This window comes from Lipophrys pholis (assembly GCF_963383615.2).
Source record: "Lipophrys pholis genome assembly, chromosome: 6".
Taxonomy (NCBI): domain Eukaryota; kingdom Metazoa; phylum Chordata; class Actinopteri; order Blenniiformes; family Blenniidae; genus Lipophrys; species Lipophrys pholis.
In genome coordinates, this window is record NC_137629.1 from 23636171 (window position 1) to 23659102 (window position 22932).

General features: G+C 42.6%; 1 protein-coding gene across 1 annotated transcript in view; it reads left to right on the forward strand.

The window, feature by feature from the left end:
• Positions 1-21093, forward strand: part of gabrb2a (gamma-aminobutyric acid type A receptor subunit beta2a) — a gene marked incomplete at its 5' end in the record, with an annotated part of 33578 nt that extends 12485 nt beyond the window's left edge. Inside the window, 6 exons of the mRNA XM_080465359.1 lie at positions 8621-8703; positions 13825-13962; positions 15241-15393; positions 17835-18079; positions 18550-18690; positions 19902-21093. Coding sequence (XP_080321485.1) covers positions 8621-8703; positions 13825-13962; positions 15241-15393; positions 17835-18079; positions 18550-18690; positions 19902-20258 — 1117 coding nt within the window. The 3' untranslated portion in view covers positions 20259-21093. The remainder of the gene's footprint in view (positions 1-8620; positions 8704-13824; positions 13963-15240; positions 15394-17834; positions 18080-18549; positions 18691-19901) is intronic.
• Between the last annotated feature and the right edge of the window lie 1839 nt (positions 21094-22932).

Below are 22932 nucleotides of genomic sequence, written 5' to 3' on the forward strand. Positions count from 1 at the left end.
TTTTGTGACACGTCATTTTTGTGCTCAGCGTGACACAGCTCGGTGCTTGGGTCTCTTTTTCTGAGTTTATACAGCCGCTCTAAGGAGCAGCAGTGACGTTGTACTTAACAAATTATCTGCTGAGATCTGTGAACACAGCAGCATTCCCGAAATAATGGAGGGAAGAAATGTGACAGAAAACCTCCACGGTAGTCAAACCTCTCGCAAAATTATCACCCACACCCACATGGCAGTTTTCCTCATTTACCTGGGACCTTTTTTATGCACAGTGGTGGATCATTGTGGAGCTCAGAATTAAGGAGGTGACACACAAAAGCCTGTGTAAAGATTTATTAAATTGAAAGAAGGGAAAACAAGAGCGTTTTACAGACATCCAAAAGAGATCAAATATATAAAAAATATATTTTGTTGTTTTAAAAACATATGAGAAAGGAGGATTTATTCCGTCCACCATATATAATCATTAATTCAACCAGCGTACTCATATGTTGGCAGACAGGTTATGAGAACAAGAGAAATGAATGCGCTTCCTTTTGAAGGCAAGATAAATACCTTTGGGATAATAAAAACAACATCCGTCCGACTTCAATGATACGTTACCCAACATCGGGTTGCAGGGGGCTGCATTACACATCTACAAAGAGACAAATTAAACACATTCACAACTATCTAACACCCACCCATGCTCAGGAGGAACATGCAGACTGCACAGAAAGCACTCCAAGCTCACATTTTTGAAATCTCATTTGTACATTAATCTTATTACCATAAACGCTTCACAAGTGTTCTGTGCGACCAGGAACACACATCTGATATTCCATATTCATAAAGGCAAATGTGTAAAGTGGTTAGCGTGTGTTATTTTGCCCGTCTGTCAGATGCGATCCACAGTGAGTCCCGTTCGCAGATCAGCCTCCACATACAGTATGTGCTCAATATCAAGTCTGCATCCATTTCTATATCAGCACATCTTTAGCGGAGCAGGTCCTTGGCGTCACCGATTCACCTTGGGAGAAGTACCAAGAGAAAACCCACATGTGCACAGGGAGAACATGTAAACTCAAAGCAAATGTGCCTGAAGCCCAGTCTGGAACCTCGGATGTTCTCATGACAAGCGTTTTTTATTTCCTGTTATTTATCATTACCTTTTGCAAAAAAAAAAAAAGTGACAGATTGTCTTTTTTGTCTTTTCAAAAGTCGTTGATATCCTAGAAATGTGTTTACCTTGGAGGATTAGTTTGCCTCAGAAGGGGCACAGACTAGGTAATGTGACGACAATGCTGACTCACTCACAACTATTCTGTTTGTCTGACTCCACATTCCCTCTTCAAAGGCATGCTGCCATGTTTTCAGGTCTCAGTAAGAAGTGTGTAAACACAGTGTTATAATACCGGAAGGCAATGATGGTCACAACCATGAACATGTGGCCAGAACAAGTAGAATCATCCTTTCCCAGGTGTGTATAAGAGGCGCTGCATGCCTCCATAGTGTGCCTCCCTTGTATATCCCCTGAAGATAATCAATTTCAATGATTAATTATTGGTTGGGATCAATAATAAAACAGTATGGCACAACCGGTCGGACTGTGTCTCCAAGGGTTCGGCCCATCTATACAACGTCTCTTTGTGGCGCTGGACTGTGATTCCTCTGAGGCTGCTGCCATCCATATTTGATAAGTCAAAATCAATAATGTAGCAGTTCAATACAAACACTGAATCTGTATTTGCACTGATGCTGCATATTTGACTGCACAGGCACAACTCGTCCGTCACCGCGCTGCTGCCTCCTCTGATTTGTCACCCTCCTTTTCCTGTGTGTGTGTGTGTGTGTGTGTTTGTGTGAGTGTGTGTGTGTGTGTGTGTGTGTGTATGTGTGTGCGCGCGTGTTAAAAAGCTGAGGTTATTGTTGCTAATTCAAGATGTTGCAGTGTTCAGTCACTCTCTCTAGACTGAGATGCCCTTCTTGCGCAAAGACTGCTTAAAAAATTAAGTATCTGCACTGCACCAGATTATTCATTGCTATATTTTGTTTCAACAGCTGACAAAATGCAATTTATATCACTCCGCCTCACTTATATGAGCCTCGCACATATTTTTGCATAATGACGGAGGGCTTGCCGAGTGGCAAAAGTGTAAAAATCCAAGGTGTGCGTGCGCCAGAGAGGAGGGTTTGTTACCTCGGATGCGTTGTCCTTGTCAGTGCCGCTGCCTCCCGGCTGCTCCATTATTTGGTTCGTGGGTTTGGTCCAGGTTTCATTTGATGCTAGCAAGTCCAGACACAAGCTGCTGTCAGAGTCAGCCCGACCAGATGCCTGTGCGCTCTGAGCACGCTGACACATACCTGTAGAGACGGGCCGGCTGGTTGCAGCAGCAGGGCTTTAGTGGATGTGCAGGAGACGGCGATCTGAGAGGAGACGCCGAGCCGTCAACGGCCTCGATGGATGTATGGGAACATACGTGCTGTCAGAGCATCTGAGTTTACGTCTGGACGTCGTAATCTGCCTGCAAAGTCTTTCCAGTGTCGTGTGTGTCTATAGATCACCAGTGGAAGGAGAACTAGTTCCTTGTCCAGTGGGGACTAGTTTGAGTTCCTGACTTTCAAATCTGACCTGCACAGATGTTTTCATAATTTTCATCATGTGAAAAACGTATTATTGATGCATTCAAGTAGCTTTTTTGACACAGTAGTGTACAGTAGTGCAGGTGAAGTGGTTTTTTTTTGCCTCACAGTGACACTGTCCCTAGTTTGAGTCTGTGGGAGTCATTCTCATTGTACTTCAACTGTGGAGGGAAACTGGAGTACCTCCGGGTACTCTGGAAAACATGCAAACTCCACATTAAAAGACCTGGGCTGTATTTGAACCAACAACCTTACCGCTGTGACGTAAGAGAGCTAGCCACCCAAAACAAACACATATACACACATTAATAAACATTTAAGCTCAAGGAAGAATGTGAGAGAAACTTCATCATTATAATACAATGTGGTTTTCAATTTCCTAAGAATGATTACCGGAGCAGTGGTGAGGAATAATAACGTGCAAGTCAAATTTGAAACTGTAACTGTTGAATACCTGAAGCAAAATTTCCTTTATAAAGCTGGATGCAATACGTTTATATGACTATAAAATGAATATAATGAGCAATAAATTCATTGTGGTCTCCATTGTCCAGGTCAAACGTTGCAGCTATGGTGGGACAAACCCCCAAAAACGAATCAAGGGAAAGTCCAAAATATTAACTGAAGGTTTTATGTTTGAATGTATAACAGTGCATCATATTTTAGGATTTTATTATGTGAAACATTATGTTTTACATGGAGTTTCACCAGAAACGAGGAGAACTGATCAACAAACCAGTGATTAGATGAGTGATTGATCCAGATTTTTCTGCTCTGAGGTTGGCAAAATTAACATTGCACATATCAAAGAAAAATAAAGGAATTGAGACTTTATAAAGACTAATTCAGACCTGGAAAACAAAGTACTGAGACGGTGTGTCCAGCAGCATTTGGCTTCCCTTTAATGTTGTGGCACATCAGACATCAGCGAGGGCGCTTGCATCCTTTCCTCCGGGGGAATCGCTGCTTTGGTGGAATGATTGTCAACTTTCTCATTGTCTTTTGCTGAGAGACTTCACACTGTGACAAACTAAAACTAGGCAGTTTGAAAATACTGGATTTCAATAAATAGATAAGTGTAACTTAATATTTGCATGTCACTGTCAACGATCAAGAAATCCTGCTTGTGGAGACAAGTTTTGACAGTATTTCTGTTATAAAAGAGCCACAATAAGCGAGTTAGGAAGCTAAAATTGAGCAAATAACTAACCATACACTCTCATTCACACAAAATCACTTCATGACAAACCTCAACCAATCAAATGATTTGTTCACAATCGAGAAACAGCTGGTGTCCCAACTGTAAAATTAAACACTTTTACAACATACTGTTCCACATTATTTCATTCCTGCTTTACCTTTGTTTAAACGTCTCGCAAATAAGTCACGCCATCCAATATCTTGTTGTCTCACCAAATCCTTGAATAATGAGCGGCAAAAGCAAACATATTACCAGCCTCGAAGGTGAACGTGGATTTGTGCTGAACTAACTGAAATGAGCTAACACTGTACCAGGGGAACACCAGTAGATGAGCCTGTTGTTTAGTCTGCAGGAGGCTTTAAACGCTTGTGAGTGCAGGCTCCGTGTTTGTGGGTGGCTGAGTGTGAGTGGGCCAGCGTTATTTTTGGGGTGAGCACGGAGGAGGAAGAGGAGGTGGAGGAGCAAGGGTGAGGGTGTTGTTTACTCCTTATTTATCTGGATATATAGTGCATCCCAATCCTGGCCAAATCCCGGTCTTCAATTACCAGGAGGAGCAGAAAATTACAACAGTGCTCCCAACTGTCACTTTAGAGCTCGGTTTGACTCTGTGGGAGAGGCAGTCTGATCTAATTACCCGGCCCCTGAAAAGGCTCGGCCAATAACATAGATACCACCCAGGCTGAGAAACACACACACACACACACACACACACACACACACACACACACACACACACACACACACACACACACACACACACACACACACACACACACACACACACACACACACACACACACACACACACACACACACACACACACACGCGCGAAGAAGGAAAAAAAAAACATCAACATCAACAGAAGCGTTCAGTGCATGCCTCCAGATGCATGTCGCTCCAAATTCACAGAGAGAGACAGAAAAATGTAGGAAGAGACAAAAAGAAAGAAAGAGAAGTGAAGGTCAGGACTTTATTCAAAATGGAGAAATTATTAGAACCCCCCCCACCCTCCTCCATCGCTCCATCCCTCCATGTCATCACCCTCTCCAGCCTCTCTCCTCCTCCTGCTGTGAATATTGTAACTCTACACATCCTAGTTCTATAGAGACTGACGCTGTTGCCTTCTGCAGCTCAGTAGATGAGACTCCAGGGGGAGGAAGGCCCCCCCCCCTTTTTTTTTTTTTTCTTCTTCTGTCAATCCAGCTGTGGGATCACCTTCAAAGTTCCCCTTCTCTTCCTGAAGTTACTGATTAGGCAGGACGGTTTCTGGAGCCGCGTGGGTTTTCGGATGAGCCTTTATTCTGAAATGAAGCAAACCTCTCATTTGATTGGACAAGCTGTGGCACACATAGGAGCCTTTTCTGTAGTGACTGCAGACATTTTATTTTCAAATCTGGCAACAATGTCTGAGCCGAGAGAGACAATCCTACGTGCATGTCTTCAGCTCAACATGGGCTCTCTCTCCAAAATGGAGGAAGCCTCTCCATCTTAATCGAACTTCTGAAGGGATCATCTTTTTTTTCTTTTTCTTTTTTTTAAACTATCATTAGAAGGCCCATGCAATAACACGTCCGTTTAATTAAAGGCTGTACGGGGCTTCGCAAACCTGTGAAAATCTCCCTCTGCGTCCAGTCTCTCTGCTGTGATGCACCCTGGAAATGAGATTCTGTCTGGTCGGCTGTGTTATGTCCGTAAACAAGGTCATTTGGAATAAAGGTGCACAGGCTGCCTTAGGGGGGGGTCCACACAAAGAGAGAGAGGGAGAGAGAGAGAGGGAGAGAGAGAGAGAGAGAGAGAGAGAGAGAGAGAGAGAGAGAGAGAGAGAGAGAGAGAGAGAGAGAGAGAGAGAGAGAGAGAGAGAGAGAGCCCGGGCTGAACTGTGAGTGAACAGGCATGACAAAAAAAAAAAACTGTTTTTTTTTGAGAACTCAGTGTCCTATTAGCTCCGACGCAGAGCAAATGTAGCGTGTTCGAATCTGCGTTGATCTGCTACAGCCCGGCCTCTCTCCGCCAGCAGGTTGGGATGAGAGAACCAGGCTGGCCCTCAATGATGATGAAGAGCAAACAAGCTTCATGAGCACTGCTGCTGATGCTGCTGCAGAGCTCCATGGCAGACTCTCGCTGCAGTGGAGATGACGAAGAAGAGGAGGAGGAGGATGAGGAGGAGGAGGAGGAGGAGGAGGAGCAGGAGAGGCAACGATGGGGAGGGAATCCTGCAGAGAAACCCTCACCCTTTTCTCCTCCTCGCTTATTATCAGCGTTTTATCATTTGTTGGCGTGTGTAACGGACATGCTAGCCCAGACTCGGCGTGCGGGAGCCGCTCCTGATCAGCGATGCGGAGTCTTAGACGAAAAAGCAGCGAGACTTCTGCTGATGATGATGTAGGTGGGCTATAAATAGGCTGTTATTTTTACCCCTGCCATTTTGGCCTCATTTTGCTTTTCCCCTGTGTTTCCTCTGTGCCACCATGATGATTTAGTGGCGGCGATGGTGATGATGGTGAGTGATGAGCGGCCTGCCCGCCGAGCACAAAATCCCAGTAAGTTGTAGCCCTGGAAAAAGGGGTAAACTAGGACAGAAATGAGACTCCTGTGTTAATCCCCCAGTGCACCACGGCCCTGCTAACTGGCTCTTACATAAGAGCCCAGAGAGCAAGAAAAGGAAGGCAGATAGACTGGGAAAGACATAGAGAGAGAGAGAGAGAGAGAGAGAGAGAGAGAGAGAGAGAGAGAGAGAGAGAGAGAGAGCCTAAGAGTGTAAGAGAAAGACTGTGAGTCTCTGCATCTTGGAAAAAAAAAAAATGAAATCCCAAACTTGCCAGGCGAGGCCCAGGGGAGCTGCACATCTTCTGTAGAAACATTTCAAATAAACTTTTGCTCTTAATAATTAAAGACAAATCACTCTTCACGATGCATATGCAGATATGATGAAGTTCAGATAAGAAAGACATTGTGATGTAGTTTTTTTTACTGCCGCCATGTCCCTCTGCTCCAGCAGTTTATTTCTATTTGCAGAGCAGGAAAGAGATAGAAAATGACACAGAAAAGTTTTTTGTAATTTTTTTTCTTAACACTTCAATCTGCTTCCAAAGCAAATGTGACACTAAAACACAACATGTGAATTGATTTGTAATCCTTGAATCTATTTAAATTTTTTATTTTACGATTTCTCTATATATTATACATACAATTTGCATTGTATGAACTTCTGTGTGTGTGTGTGTGTGTGTGTGTGTGTGTGTGTGTGTGTGTGTGTGTGTGTGTGTGTGTGTGTGTGTGTGTGTGTGTGTGTGTGTGTGTGTGTGTGTAGAGAAAATAATAAAAACAAAAGTATTATCATTTCATAGGGTATTAGAGAGACTTTGAAAATTAAAAATATTGCACAACATTATACCAAAAAAAAACGCCAAACAAAGAAAAACTAAACCTGTCCATCCTGGTCGGAGTGGCCGTGTTTCATTGTACATTGTCATGTATGAATGAATGAATGAATGAATGAATGAATGAATGAGTGATCCACTAAAGCGATAAATTGATGTGGTGAGAATAACCAGCCATGACAAGGGAAACCCGCAGTTACAACAAATGCTTCAACTCGTACTGGGAATTCTCCCACAGGCTGCTATTATTAATAATGGTTGCATGATGTTATCATATTTTATATCAATCAGTAGGGTGTGTGTGTGTGTGTGTGTGTGTGTGTGTGTGTGTGTGTGTGTGTGTGTGTGTGTGTGTGTGTGTGTGTGTGTGTGTGTGTGTGTGTGTGTGTGTGTGTGTCCAGTCCCTCTCAGACAGCCTGGGGGGAGGATGGCACGGCCGGGTGCCAGCCCGTCTCGACTCTGGCCAACTTGTCATGTGTAACAGGAAGTGCATCGCTCTGAGTGAACCTGTCCCACACGCGCCGGCTCTTTATTTTATGGTAGCGTGACCAGTGGATGAACTTTTTGCGTTGTTCTGGGATGAAAATAAAAGCAGTGCAGAATCCTGCCGCCGTTTATCCAAAAGCAATTGTGCAGCGCATGTATGGTGTAGACAACGTGCGGTTTCTGTATTTAATGTAAAACTCCCCAAAACTGTGTAAAAGTTTGTTTAAAATTATTTGAACTCAGTAAATGGTGCAAGTACCAAAAAGGCTTTAAAGCTTTAGCCGCGGGAAACCAGTAAGCTAATACTTAAACATGGTGAGACAATGCTGGGACGTCTGTGGATGTTTACATTAACAAGAAGAAACATAAATTATTGAATTATTTCAATCTTTATTCATGGTTACTTGTCTAATTCCAAAACAGAAATCCAACATTTAGATTAACAAAAAGTGTTGAGGATGACAAGACCGAATAAGTTGAAAAGTTCAACGAATTTGTGGTACAAAGTGAAATTATAGCCTGAGAGGAAATTCTTCTGTAGTTTGTATTTCAGGAGAACAGAAAGTGGAACCATGAAAGATTATGTCGCTTAAAAATAAGACAATTTATCAAACAATATAGAAGTTAATTCTCCAATTTGATAAAAGTTCCTACTCATACTTTTTATATGCTTAATTAGGAGTTTCGGTTCTGAATGATCTAAATGTTTCACGTGTTTTTCTAGACTTCATGCTCATAGTTGCGTGGATTTTCTTTTTTGGGTCCATTATTCTCGGGGAATGGGTCCAGGTGCTCCTCCAGGTTTGTCACCGTCCTGCTGTGATGCGTACACGGCGCTCCGTAGTGAAGGTCAAATGAAATGAGCTGCGCTGCTCGCCGCCGCCTCGTCCCGCCTTGTGATGAATCTTCTGTTTCATCCCTCTGTGTGTCTAGGATCACCACCACGGCAGCCTGCATGATGGACCTGCGCCGCTACCCTCTAGACGAGCAGAACTGCACCCTGGAGATCGAAAGCTGTAAGTACCGTTGTCCCTGACAACCGGCTCTCGCGCCCACGCACGGTTGTAGATATGAACAGATCCCACGTACGCATGCAGCTGAGGAAGCGGGTTTGAAAACGGTCCGCCGGCCCAGTGGCACTAAGGTAGCGGGAAGGGCTCGATAAGCCGGGATGTAAAATGCTGAGGAAGGCTGATGAGATATCAAGAGATACGCATCGAGAAGAGGAACATCACTAATGGCTCAGCGGCTGATAACATCCAGCCTAATTAATTCAACTTCAACTGCAGTGGCTTCCCAAGGCATGGAGGCGCCTGATTAGGTCCAGTGTTCCAGGGGCGTGCTGATTGTGACGGTTCTGTGCAGCTTCCTTTCCCGAAACTGCGTCCATGTTTGTACAGTACAAAGAACTCGTTTCTCATGGAGTTTGTAATTGTACGTGATCCTGTGCGCTCAAGTCGGGGGAGTTAGGGAGAGTGGAAGAACATGAGAGAGAAAGACGAGGTTCTCCGCATGTTTTATCTGGGTCCCCGGAGAAAAGGATTATGGGGCTGGGATGTGGTGTAGGGCTCAGTCTTTCCGGGTTTGATCCCAGTATTGCCAGCAGCATTAAAGCTGCAGTAAAGCAGTGCGGGTCAGAACCGCCTCTCGCCACCCCTCTCCCATTATGCTCGCCATCTTTCTCGCCATCGCTCTCTTTTTCCGTTTCTCATCTCCTTTCTTTGCACAGTCTCATTCTTTCCATTTTTTTTCTCCCAGCCTTTTTATCTCTCTCTCCATCACTCATACACACTTTTTTTTTCTCTCCTTTCCTCTCTCAGGCTGCCTGACACACACACACACACTCACACACACACACACACACACACACACACACACACACGGCTCCAGTTTTGATCACCATGCAGTATCTGCTCTCATATGGATTAACTGGCAACGGTTTTAACGTTGGAATCGCTTCATGCCAGAGCATGCTATTTTATTCAGACTAATGAGCCCAGAGAACTCTCACTTCCCTTGATAAACTTGATGCATTTTTAACAGACACTAGTCTTAAAACCCCAGATTCCCCGATACATCAGCCGCTCACTGCTGTGGCTCAGGCCACTGGTCTCACTCAGCCGTCGTCATTTCCAAACCCGCTGCGGCTCAAGATCTGCTGCGCGCGTGACAATGCAAACACACGGCGACGCACCTATGCATATCTTTGCTCATGCTGCATTCTCTCTCCTCGTGTCGTTCTTGAGGGACTCTCATGACAGCCGAGGGTGAGGGTGGTGATGTAATGCACTGACATCTTTTCCAAAACCTACAGAGACAATGGTGCGGAACAAATGGAGCTACAAACTGACCGGCCGGTTATGTACAGGCCATAAACTGCTCACTTACAATGATCTTCGTGCCAACCCCCCCCACCCCCCCTCCCTTTACAGCAAATGCCTCAACACCCTGTTGATCTCGGCCAATCGTGGCTGATCAGAACTGAACCGAGCCTCAGATCAAAACGGCAGCTCGGTCTGCTTGGCCTCTAATTGGGGTAAGGCAGGCTCCTGAAGGGCTGCTGGCATGATGAGGCAGACATAAAGTGAGAACTAACTGTACCGGCTGGTAAACACTTCAGCACCAACCACAGTGAGCTCTGCAGCTGCGTTCGTATTCACTTTCTGTGTTTTGATTCATTCTTGCATGAAATGCAACAATGAAGCAGTAAGACACCACTCAACAAATGCTATGAAAAGACAGAATCGAGACAGAACCGATTCTACCCAAAGCTTCTGCTTTTGCAGCCATTTTCTCCTCCTTGTAGTGAAGAGCTCCTTTACTGTTGCAGGGTGGCACGTTTCTTCATTGCCATGAATACACTCTGTAATTTATTTGACTCGATTGCACAGCCTCCTTCCTGCTGATGTGAGTACTCACCAGCAAATGTGTATTAACCCCTACGAAACCTCAACAGAGCCACAACCACTTTAGATGTCGAGAAGAAATTAAAAATGAAAGTGCCAAGCTGAGACAATGAACTGCCCATGATCTACGATCCTTTGAGTGATTGACTCACTAAAACTAACATTGTTTAGAATTAATCAACTTCACTTTTAAAAAGAAATGAGGACCGACTTCTCACTGGAGGATTTGCAAACATCAACCAAAAATGTGTTGAAGCTTCCAAACTGCTTAAACAAATTCTGAGCCGATAGCTGGACAGGTCGCCCATGTTTCACAGAAATCACAAGTTATGTTTCATTTTAAGGGTTATCTGAATCTTAACACACCAATGCACCAATACAAGTAATTACTAAGGCTGTTTTAACTACCAAAACCGAAACACCATCTTGTAATGGTTGCTGTGGACTTTCTCAACAGATCCCTTCTCCTTTACCCATGATGCACCGCTTCAGAGGGTGTGATTTAAAAAAAAAATAAAAAGAGTCTTGAAGATTTACTATGGTTAAAGTCTGCCATGCTTACAACACTGACTCATCAAAACCCCCCGGAATAATAGTTTTTGAATTGCTGCTGAATATTAATGCTAAATAATCATGTTAGCTGCGATAATGTAGCAGAAATCAATGGTTAAGTGTTTTATTTTGCGATTTACAAAAAAAAAAAATTTTTTTTGCTCTAATTTCATAGAGCTTTGAACGTCAGGAAGCCGAGAAAACCGACTTGTGTCTGCAGACAAAAACACACAAACCGGCCTTGTGAACAATGGCTGTGCGAGTCGTCCGTCCCGACGTTGCAGATGCAGGCTCATGCAGAGGAAATCTCTTCCTGATATTATTAGTAACACCTGTGCTTCTCCTACTATGACAAATCAAAATGTCTGCTGTGAAAAAGGCCTGTGGGTGAAGCTCGCTGCCCGTCCAACCAATAACAACCCAACATGAGCACCATGACTAACTTCACCTTGAATGTCAGCGCCATAGCAACAAAGAATTTTGTGTTAATTTTTAAAATCAAAGCCTTGGAGTTTAATTATTCATCACAGCTGAATAGGTCACTGCCTCTATTTTGAGTGTGACGGCAGACAAAGTAGAAGTCGGAGCGGGAGATGGCTGCTCCCTGTTTGCGTGTGTTGGTGTCAGAGACAGACAGCCTGCGACTCAACAGTCCACTGGCTGCAGCTGCAGCTGAAGCAGGAAAGGCCCACGTTTCACACAAATGAGGCACAAATGCCACATTTTGGTCAACCCCCCCCCCTTTTTTTTTTAATAATGTTATGCAGTTATACAGAATTTAATATTTTCCCCACACACACATATACTGTATATACACACACACTCCAAATTGGACAATACACTGGATTTTTGTGAAAGACTGCCGGCACATTAGTGTCACTTTCTTACTTTATAATGTATTAATCGGCAAAAAGACAAAAACTTTTTTCTTCATCGTTGTTGTCATCTTTTTGCTCCTGGAAAGACAAAGAAATGAAGATTTTTCCCAAATATATATGGTAAATCACTTCACCAAATATATATATTTTGAATGCACTGCTTTTAAGGACCATCCATGGCGTTGTTGCTTTCTATTCTTGAGAGAAGTAAACCAGTTTAATTCCTGGAGGCACAAGTTGATGTAAGTAGGTTATGAAAACAAACCTTCCCGGGACTTTGATCTATCAATGTGTAGCCACCGTTCCATTGTGTGGAAGGTACTGCTCAATAAAACCTCCTCCTTCCTTCCAGCGCGGAGGATTTTAAAGTTTGCCGAACACCTTTGAGTATTTGTTTTGTGTGATCACGCTTTTACAGTTTTGATGTTGTGGATATTATAATTGGCTGACTGGGTTTCGCTCAAACGTGTGTTTGCAGCAGCTCGTGGCACTTAAAGTAAAAATGCAACACCTGTTTAAATTTTAAATATTTCGTCTCGACTTCACCCCGCGTAGGCAAAAAGTGGCTAAATATTTCAGAGACCCGAAATGCTAAAGTTGTCCTCCTCCCTCCCCGAAAAACAAATCATAAATACTTTCTTTTTTTTCTCTCTCGTGAATCATTGGATGTCACGTCAAAGTTGGGGGCTCCGCCAGAATGTAGGGAACGATAATCATGGTGAATTAACTGATAACAACAAAACTATGGACAGAGACGCTTCACAATATTCAGTGATGTTGTGTTTTTGTTCTTCTATCCTGTTCCTGTTGTAGGAATCAGCAGGGAAATATTTGTCTTTTCCCAGTTTTATTTTTGTTTGTTTTTTGAGAAAATATCGTAATGAACTATTAATTATTTAATATAATAAATATAATTTAATACATCAGATCAAATCCAACTTTATTTATACAGCACTTTTCATACATGGATGGAGCACAAAGTGCTTTACATACTATAAAAATAAAAACACACACACACACATATGCACATGACCACACACACACGACCGCATGATATATACTATATAACGAATGCATTTATAAGTAACTTTGTTGTAGGTTTAACAGACATTTAAAAAAGATTATAATGACAGCCAAGTCTTTATTCATAGAGGGCCTTTAAAAACACTATAACTTCAGAGACAGCATGCATGAATACCGTTTGGATTCAACAACATCAGCAACTATCAATAAAATGATAAAATAACAGGGATAGCCAGAGTAACACAGACATTAAGGAGAGTAGTGTGTTCTCGCAGAGCAAAACAGATTCAATAAGCTACTAAAACGCCAACACAACAGCTTGAAATACACGCAGGTCTAAAAAAGTGTGTCTTAAGTAGTGATCTGAAAGTCGTGTCTTATTCTGTAGGGCCTTATCTTCTGGGTCAATGGGTCCTAATAGAAAAAGCTTGAGAGAAAGAAAAAAACGTCAGTCTCAACCTGAAGGGTCCCACCTGAGGATGATCGGTTCTTAATAAGTCAACAATAATTTACAAGAGCTTTAAAAGCTAAAAAAAAATAAATAAATCATATTTAAATCAGTCCTCAAACACACAATGAGCCAATATGCAAAATATAAAATTGAGCTGATGTCGTGTGAGAGAACCAGTGAGAAGTTTAGTTACAATCGTCCAGCTCTGAGAAAGTGAGTGTCCGGATTCTTCTTCTTTAGTTTAGGTTGAGTATTTGAAGAGCACATTTTGGAGACTGCTCGTATAGATCATGGTTTCTCTAAGTGTCCTGGCCTCCTCCTCTGCAGACGGATACACCACTGACGACATCGAGTTTTACTGGCGGGGTGGAGATGGCGCCGTGTCCGGCGTGGACAGAATAGAGCTGCCGCAGTTCTCCATCGTCGACTACAAGCTCATCTCCAAGAACGTGGTCTTCTCCACAGGTACACAACAGTCACCTCCGGGCGTTTGTCTTTGTGAAAAGCCAAAGGTTTGTGTAACTAAAATCTAAAATCACAGTATTTCTTTAAGATCTTGACTCCAGTTTGTTGTGAATTCACGTTACAGCTACAATTAAACAGTTTTGAGGTGACTTGCGTGACACTTTGGTGCGCTTCATAAAGTGGAAATCGAACATTTTTACCTGCTTGTAATGCCCACTTGCAGAATAAATGATTACATGTCCAATGAATTAATCATTCCATCGATCAATCTTCATACAGCATATTTCAAACTGTAAAACGTGCCTCATAAGATGGAAACCTGCTACTTGATGAAGACCACCATTCATTTTGTCTGTAGCTCACTTATATATACACATATGCATGTTTCTATGTATATTCTATATATCCAGAACAACAAAATTAGACTTGGAAAAAACTGGATGACTCAAAAAGTTAATCATTTATTACTATATTAATATTTAATTAATTCACTGTTATGAAAAACATTATTAAGAATTATTTAAGAACAAGAAAACTTGTTAAATGAAAGCTATGGAAATGGGAATTAAAAAAACCTAGGTATTTCCACAGAACACAATCAAACATAAGTATGTATAAATATAAAAACCAAAGAAAAAGGATATACTGAAAATGTAATTCACAGTTGCAAAATTACTTTAGCAAGACATAATATGTCAGAGCAGACTGTTAAAGGTGGAGAGTCCAACATTTTGTTTGTGTATTGAAAATAAGAAGAGGAAAAAAGAGTGTTAGAAAAATGAGCTTTAGTGTTTATTATTTGGACATTTCAAGGGCCAGTTTGGTTTTTTTGTTGTCAGATTTCAGCCTGTTACTTTAAATGATCTGGCTGAAAGTTTTATTGCCCGAGGAGGGATTTGTGGTGATGTTCAGCCGTATTTAACTCTCCCCTTTATTGTTGCTGGCCGGTATTCAATAATGCTTCCCAGGGAATCTGCAGAGAAATCGAAAGTGTAATATACACAAATATAATATATAAGATAATAGAATGATTACAAATATTTATCCTGCAAGAAATCCTGCATTTTCTATGTGATAAACAACTTTTGGACTGATGAGCCTAACACAGGTACCGGTGGCTATTTAATGTTTCAATTTTCAAAACAATAAAATCCACACACAAAAAAAAAAAGTATTTATAAAACGCAGTCTCTCTCATATTGCAGAAAATTTAGTTGGCATCACTGAGAAAAAAAGTCTATTTCTATCCCACTTCCTCTCTCCCTGCGCCTCCTTCAGGTTCCTACCCCCGCCTGTCCCTCAGCTTCAAACTGAAGAGGAACATTGGTTACTTCATCCTGCAGACATACATGCCTTCCATCCTGATTACCATCCTCTCCTGGGTCTCCTTCTGGATCAACTACGATGCATCGGCTGCCAGAGTGGCCCTGGGTAGGATCGCCTCGCCTCGCCTCGCCTCGCCTCGCCTCTGCACAATAGTGACCCTGAGAAACAACCCAAAGCCAAATGATAACAGAGCATGAAAGGAGCCATTTAACACACACTGAGCACTTCACATTTCGACGTGCTTTAGATCCATGCATCCTTGTGTCTATAATGAGCCTGATGTTTTGACTCTTTATTATCCCGGCGTTTTAATTTACTTTTTTTTTTTTTCTTCCCATTTGCTCTAAGCATGTGTGTGATAGCGGTGTGTGATAGGCTGCCTGGCTAAATGTCTGTTGTTCGGAGATGACTATATGCATGAGTCATGCGGAGCGAGAAGCGCTGCAGCTCGACCTTGAAGCGTGCTGTCTTCCTCTCTGCCTGTCTGTCTCCCGGAGCCTCTCGCTGGCCAAAGATCCCGGCTTATCAGGGCCAGATCGCCAGCTAAATTACTGCAGAAAGAAAGGTGGCAACATTTGCTCAAATGTACCCCCACCACCACCCCCACCCCCTCATTAGAGTCAATGCTTCTCTGAGCAATGTCAGAGCAGCACAGCGGCTGCGGAGGAAGTGCCTTTGAGCTTTATGTGTGTCGTTCTTGTCACACACCATTTGTTTTCTGAGGTGGGACACAAGCAGGTCGGAGCCCCAGACAGTGCGTTTGGGAGGGTAACGTGATTTAAAGACGCGTGCCCGCTCGCGGCGTCCCGAGAATGTGCAGGAAGCGAGCGCAGCCAATGAGGGACGAGACTCCGTGCCACGGTGACAAAGCTGGCTGCTGGGTTATTTATAATACGTGTGAATCTGACCAAATGCAGATTGTGCAGGCAGATGACTAATGTATCAAACACAATGCGAGTATGTCAAAAAAACAGGTGAATCGTGCTGTGACTAATAGCAGATGTTTACAGTGGCTTTTTTATTTAGCCTACAGTTAGTTCTGCATCCAGTTGGATAAAAACTATCTGACTAACACACACACACACACACACACACACACACACACACACACACACACACACACACACACACACACACACACACACACACACACACACACACACACACACACACACACACACACACACACACACACAGTTAGACGTAGTCTCCGGAGGTTCTCGGTGGCTCTCGTCCATATGGCCTCGTATTCTTTCGGGCTCTGTGTTTGCCACAGATAAACGTAATGATGGATGTAATGTGTGTGAAAAAAACATGAAGGCATTTGTTCACCAGCACATTCTTCATATCCTTTGAAGATAAACACCTGATCTCAGCCTTTTTTTTTTTTTGATGCAGGGAAAATTACAGCAGCGTGAGGCACCTGTGCTCACTCATTCAGCACGCCGGCGACATCACATGCTCAATATCCTACTCGGGATTGAAAAATGTTTGGGATTTTAACCCTCAGAGCTGCCGGCTGCATGACGCTACCGCCTACTAACAGCATGGTGCTTTAGCAGAGTGATGACATGATTAAATAATGTTTCCCTCATCTTAGTTTAGTGTGTTCCTTTTCTAAATTGTGCTAATGAGCGCCAAACACAAAGTGCAGGATGATGAGGAATTTCCTGCTTCATGTTTGTTTTATTTTCACCGCATATTTGAGCTGAAGCTGCTAGAAAACCAAAAAATAGATATATTAACGAGTCTTTTAAATCAGTATAAATCATTATGAGGTGAAGATCAGTGTTTGAACCGCGATCTAATACAACCAACAAGACCACCAGCTAGAACGTTGGTTGTTAGAGATCACCAGGTCACATGAGGCTCTTCCTACTCTGAGATAGTTACCATAATAAGACGAGAGATGTAAAGCTGGGAAACTTCCTGCTGCTTTTTATGTGAAGGTTTCTGTTTCTGTCTCTTCTTGAAAGTGTGGGTGTGGCTGATATTTGGCTTCACTGTAATGTTTTGGTGGATCAGAGATCTCAGAAAGGGTTCACAATCATTCTTAAAGGCAACCCCAGGAGCCTCAGAGGAATTATCAATTTATATTAACATTATGGAAGTCTGCGTAATTTATTTTTTTTCTTGCCCGTTCTGTTCTGTTCCTGGGTTAAAATGACTTTTAGTCATTTATTCAGCCACACTATGGTTTTACTGTAATTTAATTTTTTCTCCTCTTTCTCTGTTCCATATCTGTGTAATGTGAACACACATAGGAGTTACAAACATTTTACATTTGTGTTATTCTCTACTTGGTCAATAAACTAGATAGCAGTTAAAGAAAAAGAAAAAATGCTTGTATTTGCAGGTACCTTTTGTTTGAGAGCTGTTGTCTTAATTCAACATGCACCAAAACTGTATTTATAGAGCTGTGATGTTCACCTTGTTGAAGGTCTTAACAATCCTTTTTTCCCCCAAATGAATTTTCTTCCACAGTGCACATGATGGCATCAGTGATGGATTTGTCTCTCTAAACTTGTGACTCCACTGATCTCCAGGAATCACTACCGTGCTGACCATGACCACCATCAACACCCACTTGCGGGAGACGCTGCCTAAGATCCCCTACGTGAAGGCTATTGACATGTACCTGATGGGCTGCTTTGTGTTTGTCTTCCTGGCCCTGCTGGAGTACGCCTTCGTCAACTACATCTTCTTCGGCCAGGGCCCTCAGCGACAGAAGAAGGCGGCCGAGAAAGCGGCCACGGCCAATAACGAGAAGCTGAGACCTGACCCCAACAAGGTGCGTGTGCGCGGAGAAACCTGCCCCAGAGCTACTCGTGCTGTCTGTTGATATGTGTGTTCTTTTTCTGTGCGAGCAAATTACTTCTTCTTCTCTCAAGGTCAATGTGATGCTGTGTTCAATGCTTGATGTCCTTTACCAGCACTCTGTACTGCTGCTCTAGCTCTCCATTTCTCACTGGCTTAGCCTTGTGTTTCAACTTTATTACTCAGACTAGGCTCTGACAGAGTGAATGCAGAAGCAATAACTGGCTTATACTTTATCTCCATATTTCTGTGTGTCTCCCAAAGGGCAGGGCACCTCGGAAAAATCACTGGCTGTGGTGCCAAAGCCTTCTCTTTAGACTTTATTCAGCTGCTAAAGTTAGCAAGAACAACAGCAACAATAAAAAAAATAAAACACCCTTTCCTTCTGAGTGTGGCAAGCTACGATTTCCCCTAAGTAACAGTGCTGATTTTGTATGCTTGCAGTGGCTGGTGGGAAATGTAGTTCAGAGAGATGATGCTCTGTATGCCAGAATGAAACAGAGGGAAATTGACGCATATGACTCGATGTGGGATCCCATCTTTGTGGACGATGCCGCATTAGGACTAGGCGAGCAAAGAAATAAGGTACTGGAGGTTTTGAAAGTCAAAACTAACAATGTCATCAATCTGAATCAATCCAGATCAGAGGAAAATGCTGTAGTTTTTGTGTATTTCTTTGATTTTTTATAGATTTTTAAGGCAACCTTGATCATCACTCCCACCATTGTGTTTTTTCCCTCTCTTGGTTTGCTCTTCATGCATTTTCCTGACAAACATGGCTTAGCAGTTTGATTTCTGCAGGCATTAATTTAACCTTAATCTGGGCTGCACATCTGAATTACTGGGAAATGACGAATACGGCAAGAGAAAAGAAAACATCTGTAGTTTCTCTCAAGATCACATCATCTAAATACGAATGCTGTAAAGTCTCTGAGGCAATTGATTAATCTCCTAAAACCAAGTGAAGCACCTAAAAAAGAAAAAAGAAAAAAAAAAAAAGAATCGTGCGAGAACAGACAGAAATCATTTGCTGTTTGATGAATAGCACCAACTAAGTGGCTTCGCTTTAAAGTGAGTTACACAAAAAAACAAGAAAATACATCAAGCTGACATTTACAGCAGGGCGGGATTGGATTATAGGGATGTTTTTCCTCAGAAGTCAGGCTATGGATGAAGAAATGTTGATCCGAATTCACTTCCCACAACGTCCTTCCTGACCTGCCCCTGAACCTTTGAGCCTCTCCTCCATCTTTGCAAAGTCCTTACTATTTCTCTCAACCTTCTCCTGTCACATTTTGTTTCCTTTGCTTTCTCTTTTTTTTCTTTCTTTTTTTTTTTTCCTTTTCGTTTTGAATTCAGTTTGTCTTGTGAATCGACAGAATTTTAGCCTCTCCGGTTGAAATTCTGAGATGACAATGAAGATTTCTCCATGAGAGTTAGTTTGTCGAGTGCTTTGTGCTTTTCACAGGAATGTTATCTCATAGTCTTGTGGCTGTATTATCACTTAGATATTGATTGACAGATGATCAAATCATTTAATTAGGGTTTTCTTTTAAAAAAAAAAGTGATTTTAAAGATTTCCTTCACTGTAAGTAACACAAGTTTTGACTCATTTGCATTATCCATTCTAGCACCTCATCAGTATTTGTACACAGTAAATACCTTAATGATCATCATAGCTCAGTTTTTTTATGGACAGTAGTTTTGTTAGACTTAGTTTGAACCTGAAATCACAAAGATCTCCCCTTGGCAGTAACTTCTCATGGCTCCACCTGTTTTCTTGCACCTCCACACAGATGACCCCTGACGACAACATCTTGTTTAGCACCCTGGAGATGAAGAATGAGATGGGTGGAGCCGGGGATCTGTCCCGGGGCCTGGGAGCGCCCGGAGACCCCCGCAACACCATGCTGGCCTACGATAGCTCCACGCTGCAGTACCGCAGGGCGGCCATGGCCCGCCAGAACTATGGCCACAGCGCCTTGGAGCGCCACGCCCAGAAGAAGTCGCGCCTACGGAGACGGGCCTCCCAGCTCAAGGTGAACATCCCGGACCTGTCCGACGTGAACTCAATCGACAAGTGGTCCAGGATGATCTTCCCCACTGTCTTCTCCTTCTTCAACGTGGTCTACTGGCTCTATTACGTCCATTAAGCCCGGTGGAGTGTGGCGGCCAGCTTGTGGCAGGCATATAAAGAAGCAGGGGGTGGGGCGGGGTGGGGAGGGTACCGGGGGGTTTTAGGGGAGAGATGATGTGAGAGGGAGAGAGAAAGAGCGAGAGAGAGTGAGAGAAAGAGAGAGTGAGAGCGAGGGAGGGAGAGAATGAGAGATGAACCGTACACCGACTTTTTTTCGCTGGTTCGTTTGAGAAAAAAGTGAGGAGAATACAAAGACTTTTAGATGGACTGCAGCAGCACCCAACACTTCAGTCAGCAGTGACTCTTTTAGGATTTGGGAAACACCTCAAAGCGACTGACAAGCACTCAAAAAAAAAAAGAGTGAGATTTAAAAAGACAGAAATGGTGCCTGTTCCAGAATTTCAATATATCACTAATATTTGTCATTCGTAGCTTACTCTCTGTGGATCAAATATTTATGCTTGTGTTTGCATATACTTTAAGAATTTCTTTTGTTTAGTATCTATTTACTTCGTAGCTGAGCTGTCTGCATCCAGGAAAGCTTTATAAATGATTTTAAAGGAGTCATCCTTGATAGTCTATTTTCCTATAATTACTGTATATCAAAAACATCCTTTAAAAGCATGCTTATGTTTGATTTCATTTGCATCTCAGTCACGATGACGATGGAGCGCAAAAGCATTTTACTTTCACTCGTTGAGGTTACTCTGTCAGATTTGCACCTTCAGCTTGGCACGGCCCCTCCTGGGCGGACAGCCCGAGCACCGCTGGATGACAACCGGAGGACAGCGGGGGCGTGCTCTTCCCTGGACTCCTGCGCAGGGATTTTAACTGTGCCAGTGCTGAACAGGAAAAAACAAACAAACAAACAAACAAAAAAAAAAAAAACCCAAGCTTCCTCAGTTGTTAAAGGTCCTGCATCATCTGGTGAAAGAGCAGAACTGTGGACTCTGGCGCTTCGGGCAAGTTTATGTTTCGCTTTTCGCTGTGCTGACAGAATCGTGTCCATTTCACACCGTGTATTTATTTAATTATTTATTTATTTATTTATTTTGTTCAAAGGAAAACATTTAACTTTGTACTTTCTGCCATTGCATAAGGAGCTTCAGAGGCAGAGAATGGCTTTAACACAATGTGAGCTGGTGTAAGAATCTTTGTTATGAGCGAAAGTTTCATCGCGACCAGAGTTGCTGCATAAATATGGCAATCCACAATCATCATTATCAGTAGAATTGAATGATAGAAGTATGATGCGTTCCATTGTGATTAGGTTTCTGTTCTGAAAAACTGTAGATAAACATAAATCATGTTTAAAGAAAAAGATGATTCATTTTTATAAATCAATAATCACATTATTGTGTAAATATTATGGATTTATTCTATTTAAATGGGTCTTTGTTGTTGTTTTTGCAGTTGAATTGCAGATCAAATGCTCCATTCAGTCAAGAAAAAAAAAAGAAAACAGCAATTAACTTATAAAAAAAAGAAAAAAGAAAACACCAATCACAACTTTGCTGACTCTGTACTTATAGCTCTTTTCTCTCTTTTTTTCTTTTTAATGGACTCTAAAAGCATCTATTTGCTGAAACTAAAGCACTTCCAGACACCGGTGACTCTTGGGTCAATGTTTTGCTCTCCAGAAACGACTTAACAAGGACCCCACTATATCCAGGCATTGAAGTCAGGCATATTTTGTACAAAGTTTCTGTAAATTCCAATTGTAATATTTCATAATGACTGTAAATATCTTGTGTAATGATTGTCAGCAATTATGAAGATGTATCTAAATTCAATTAAAACTTATTAAGTCTATCACTTCAATAACAGTACGCGGGTGGCCGTTTTCTGTGTCCTGTGTGAGTGCGCGGCTGATTGCTGACTGTCGGGCTCATGGCTGATTGAGTGTCTGAATGAGCGAGTGAACAACTGAAGTTGACACGGGGAATGAGTAGGCAAGCAAGAGGAGCAAATGAAGGGGTGAAGAGGGAGATCTGAGCGCTGCAGCTGGGTACTATTGGCTGCATAATGGATGGAGAGGCAAAGGAGCTGGAGCGAGAGGCCGCGGTGGTGGTCTTGGCTCACTGTGATGGGCTCGGCTGGCGGTTTGAGCAGGGCTGAGCTCAACCTCAGCCTCGGGGGACATTAACGCAGAGAGCCGTAGATATGGAGGCACTCTGTGGACTCAACTGTGGCCCTCTGGCTGCTGGGGCTACAGCGCCTGCTACAAAAAAAAAAAAAAGATGAGAAGAGAAAGAAAATAAAGGGCAAGAAAGGGAATCATCCATGCATCCATCCATGCCGCGACCTCTAACTGCATCCTTCCCTCGCACAGAACGCCAGCTACATTCTGCACGGCACTCAGTTCCTGACCTGACCACTTAAATGGATGCTAGTGAATATTTGATGGTGCGAAACACTGAATATTTAATATTTAAAAAGGGATTTTGTTCTCGCAGCGACTAATGTGCAGCTAATGTTTGCTTTTGAACTTGGACAACCAGGAGAACATAATGCCAGCTGAGGAAATAAATGATGAACATTATAATCCAAAATGGTGTTTACAAGTTTGACATTTTTGATTTTGGGGTGTTTATGTGAGGATTTAAAAAAAAAAAAAAAAAAAAAAAAAAAATCCTGTTTCTCTTTCCTTATTGCACTCAGGAAAACAACCTTGCAGCGGAGACTTTGTT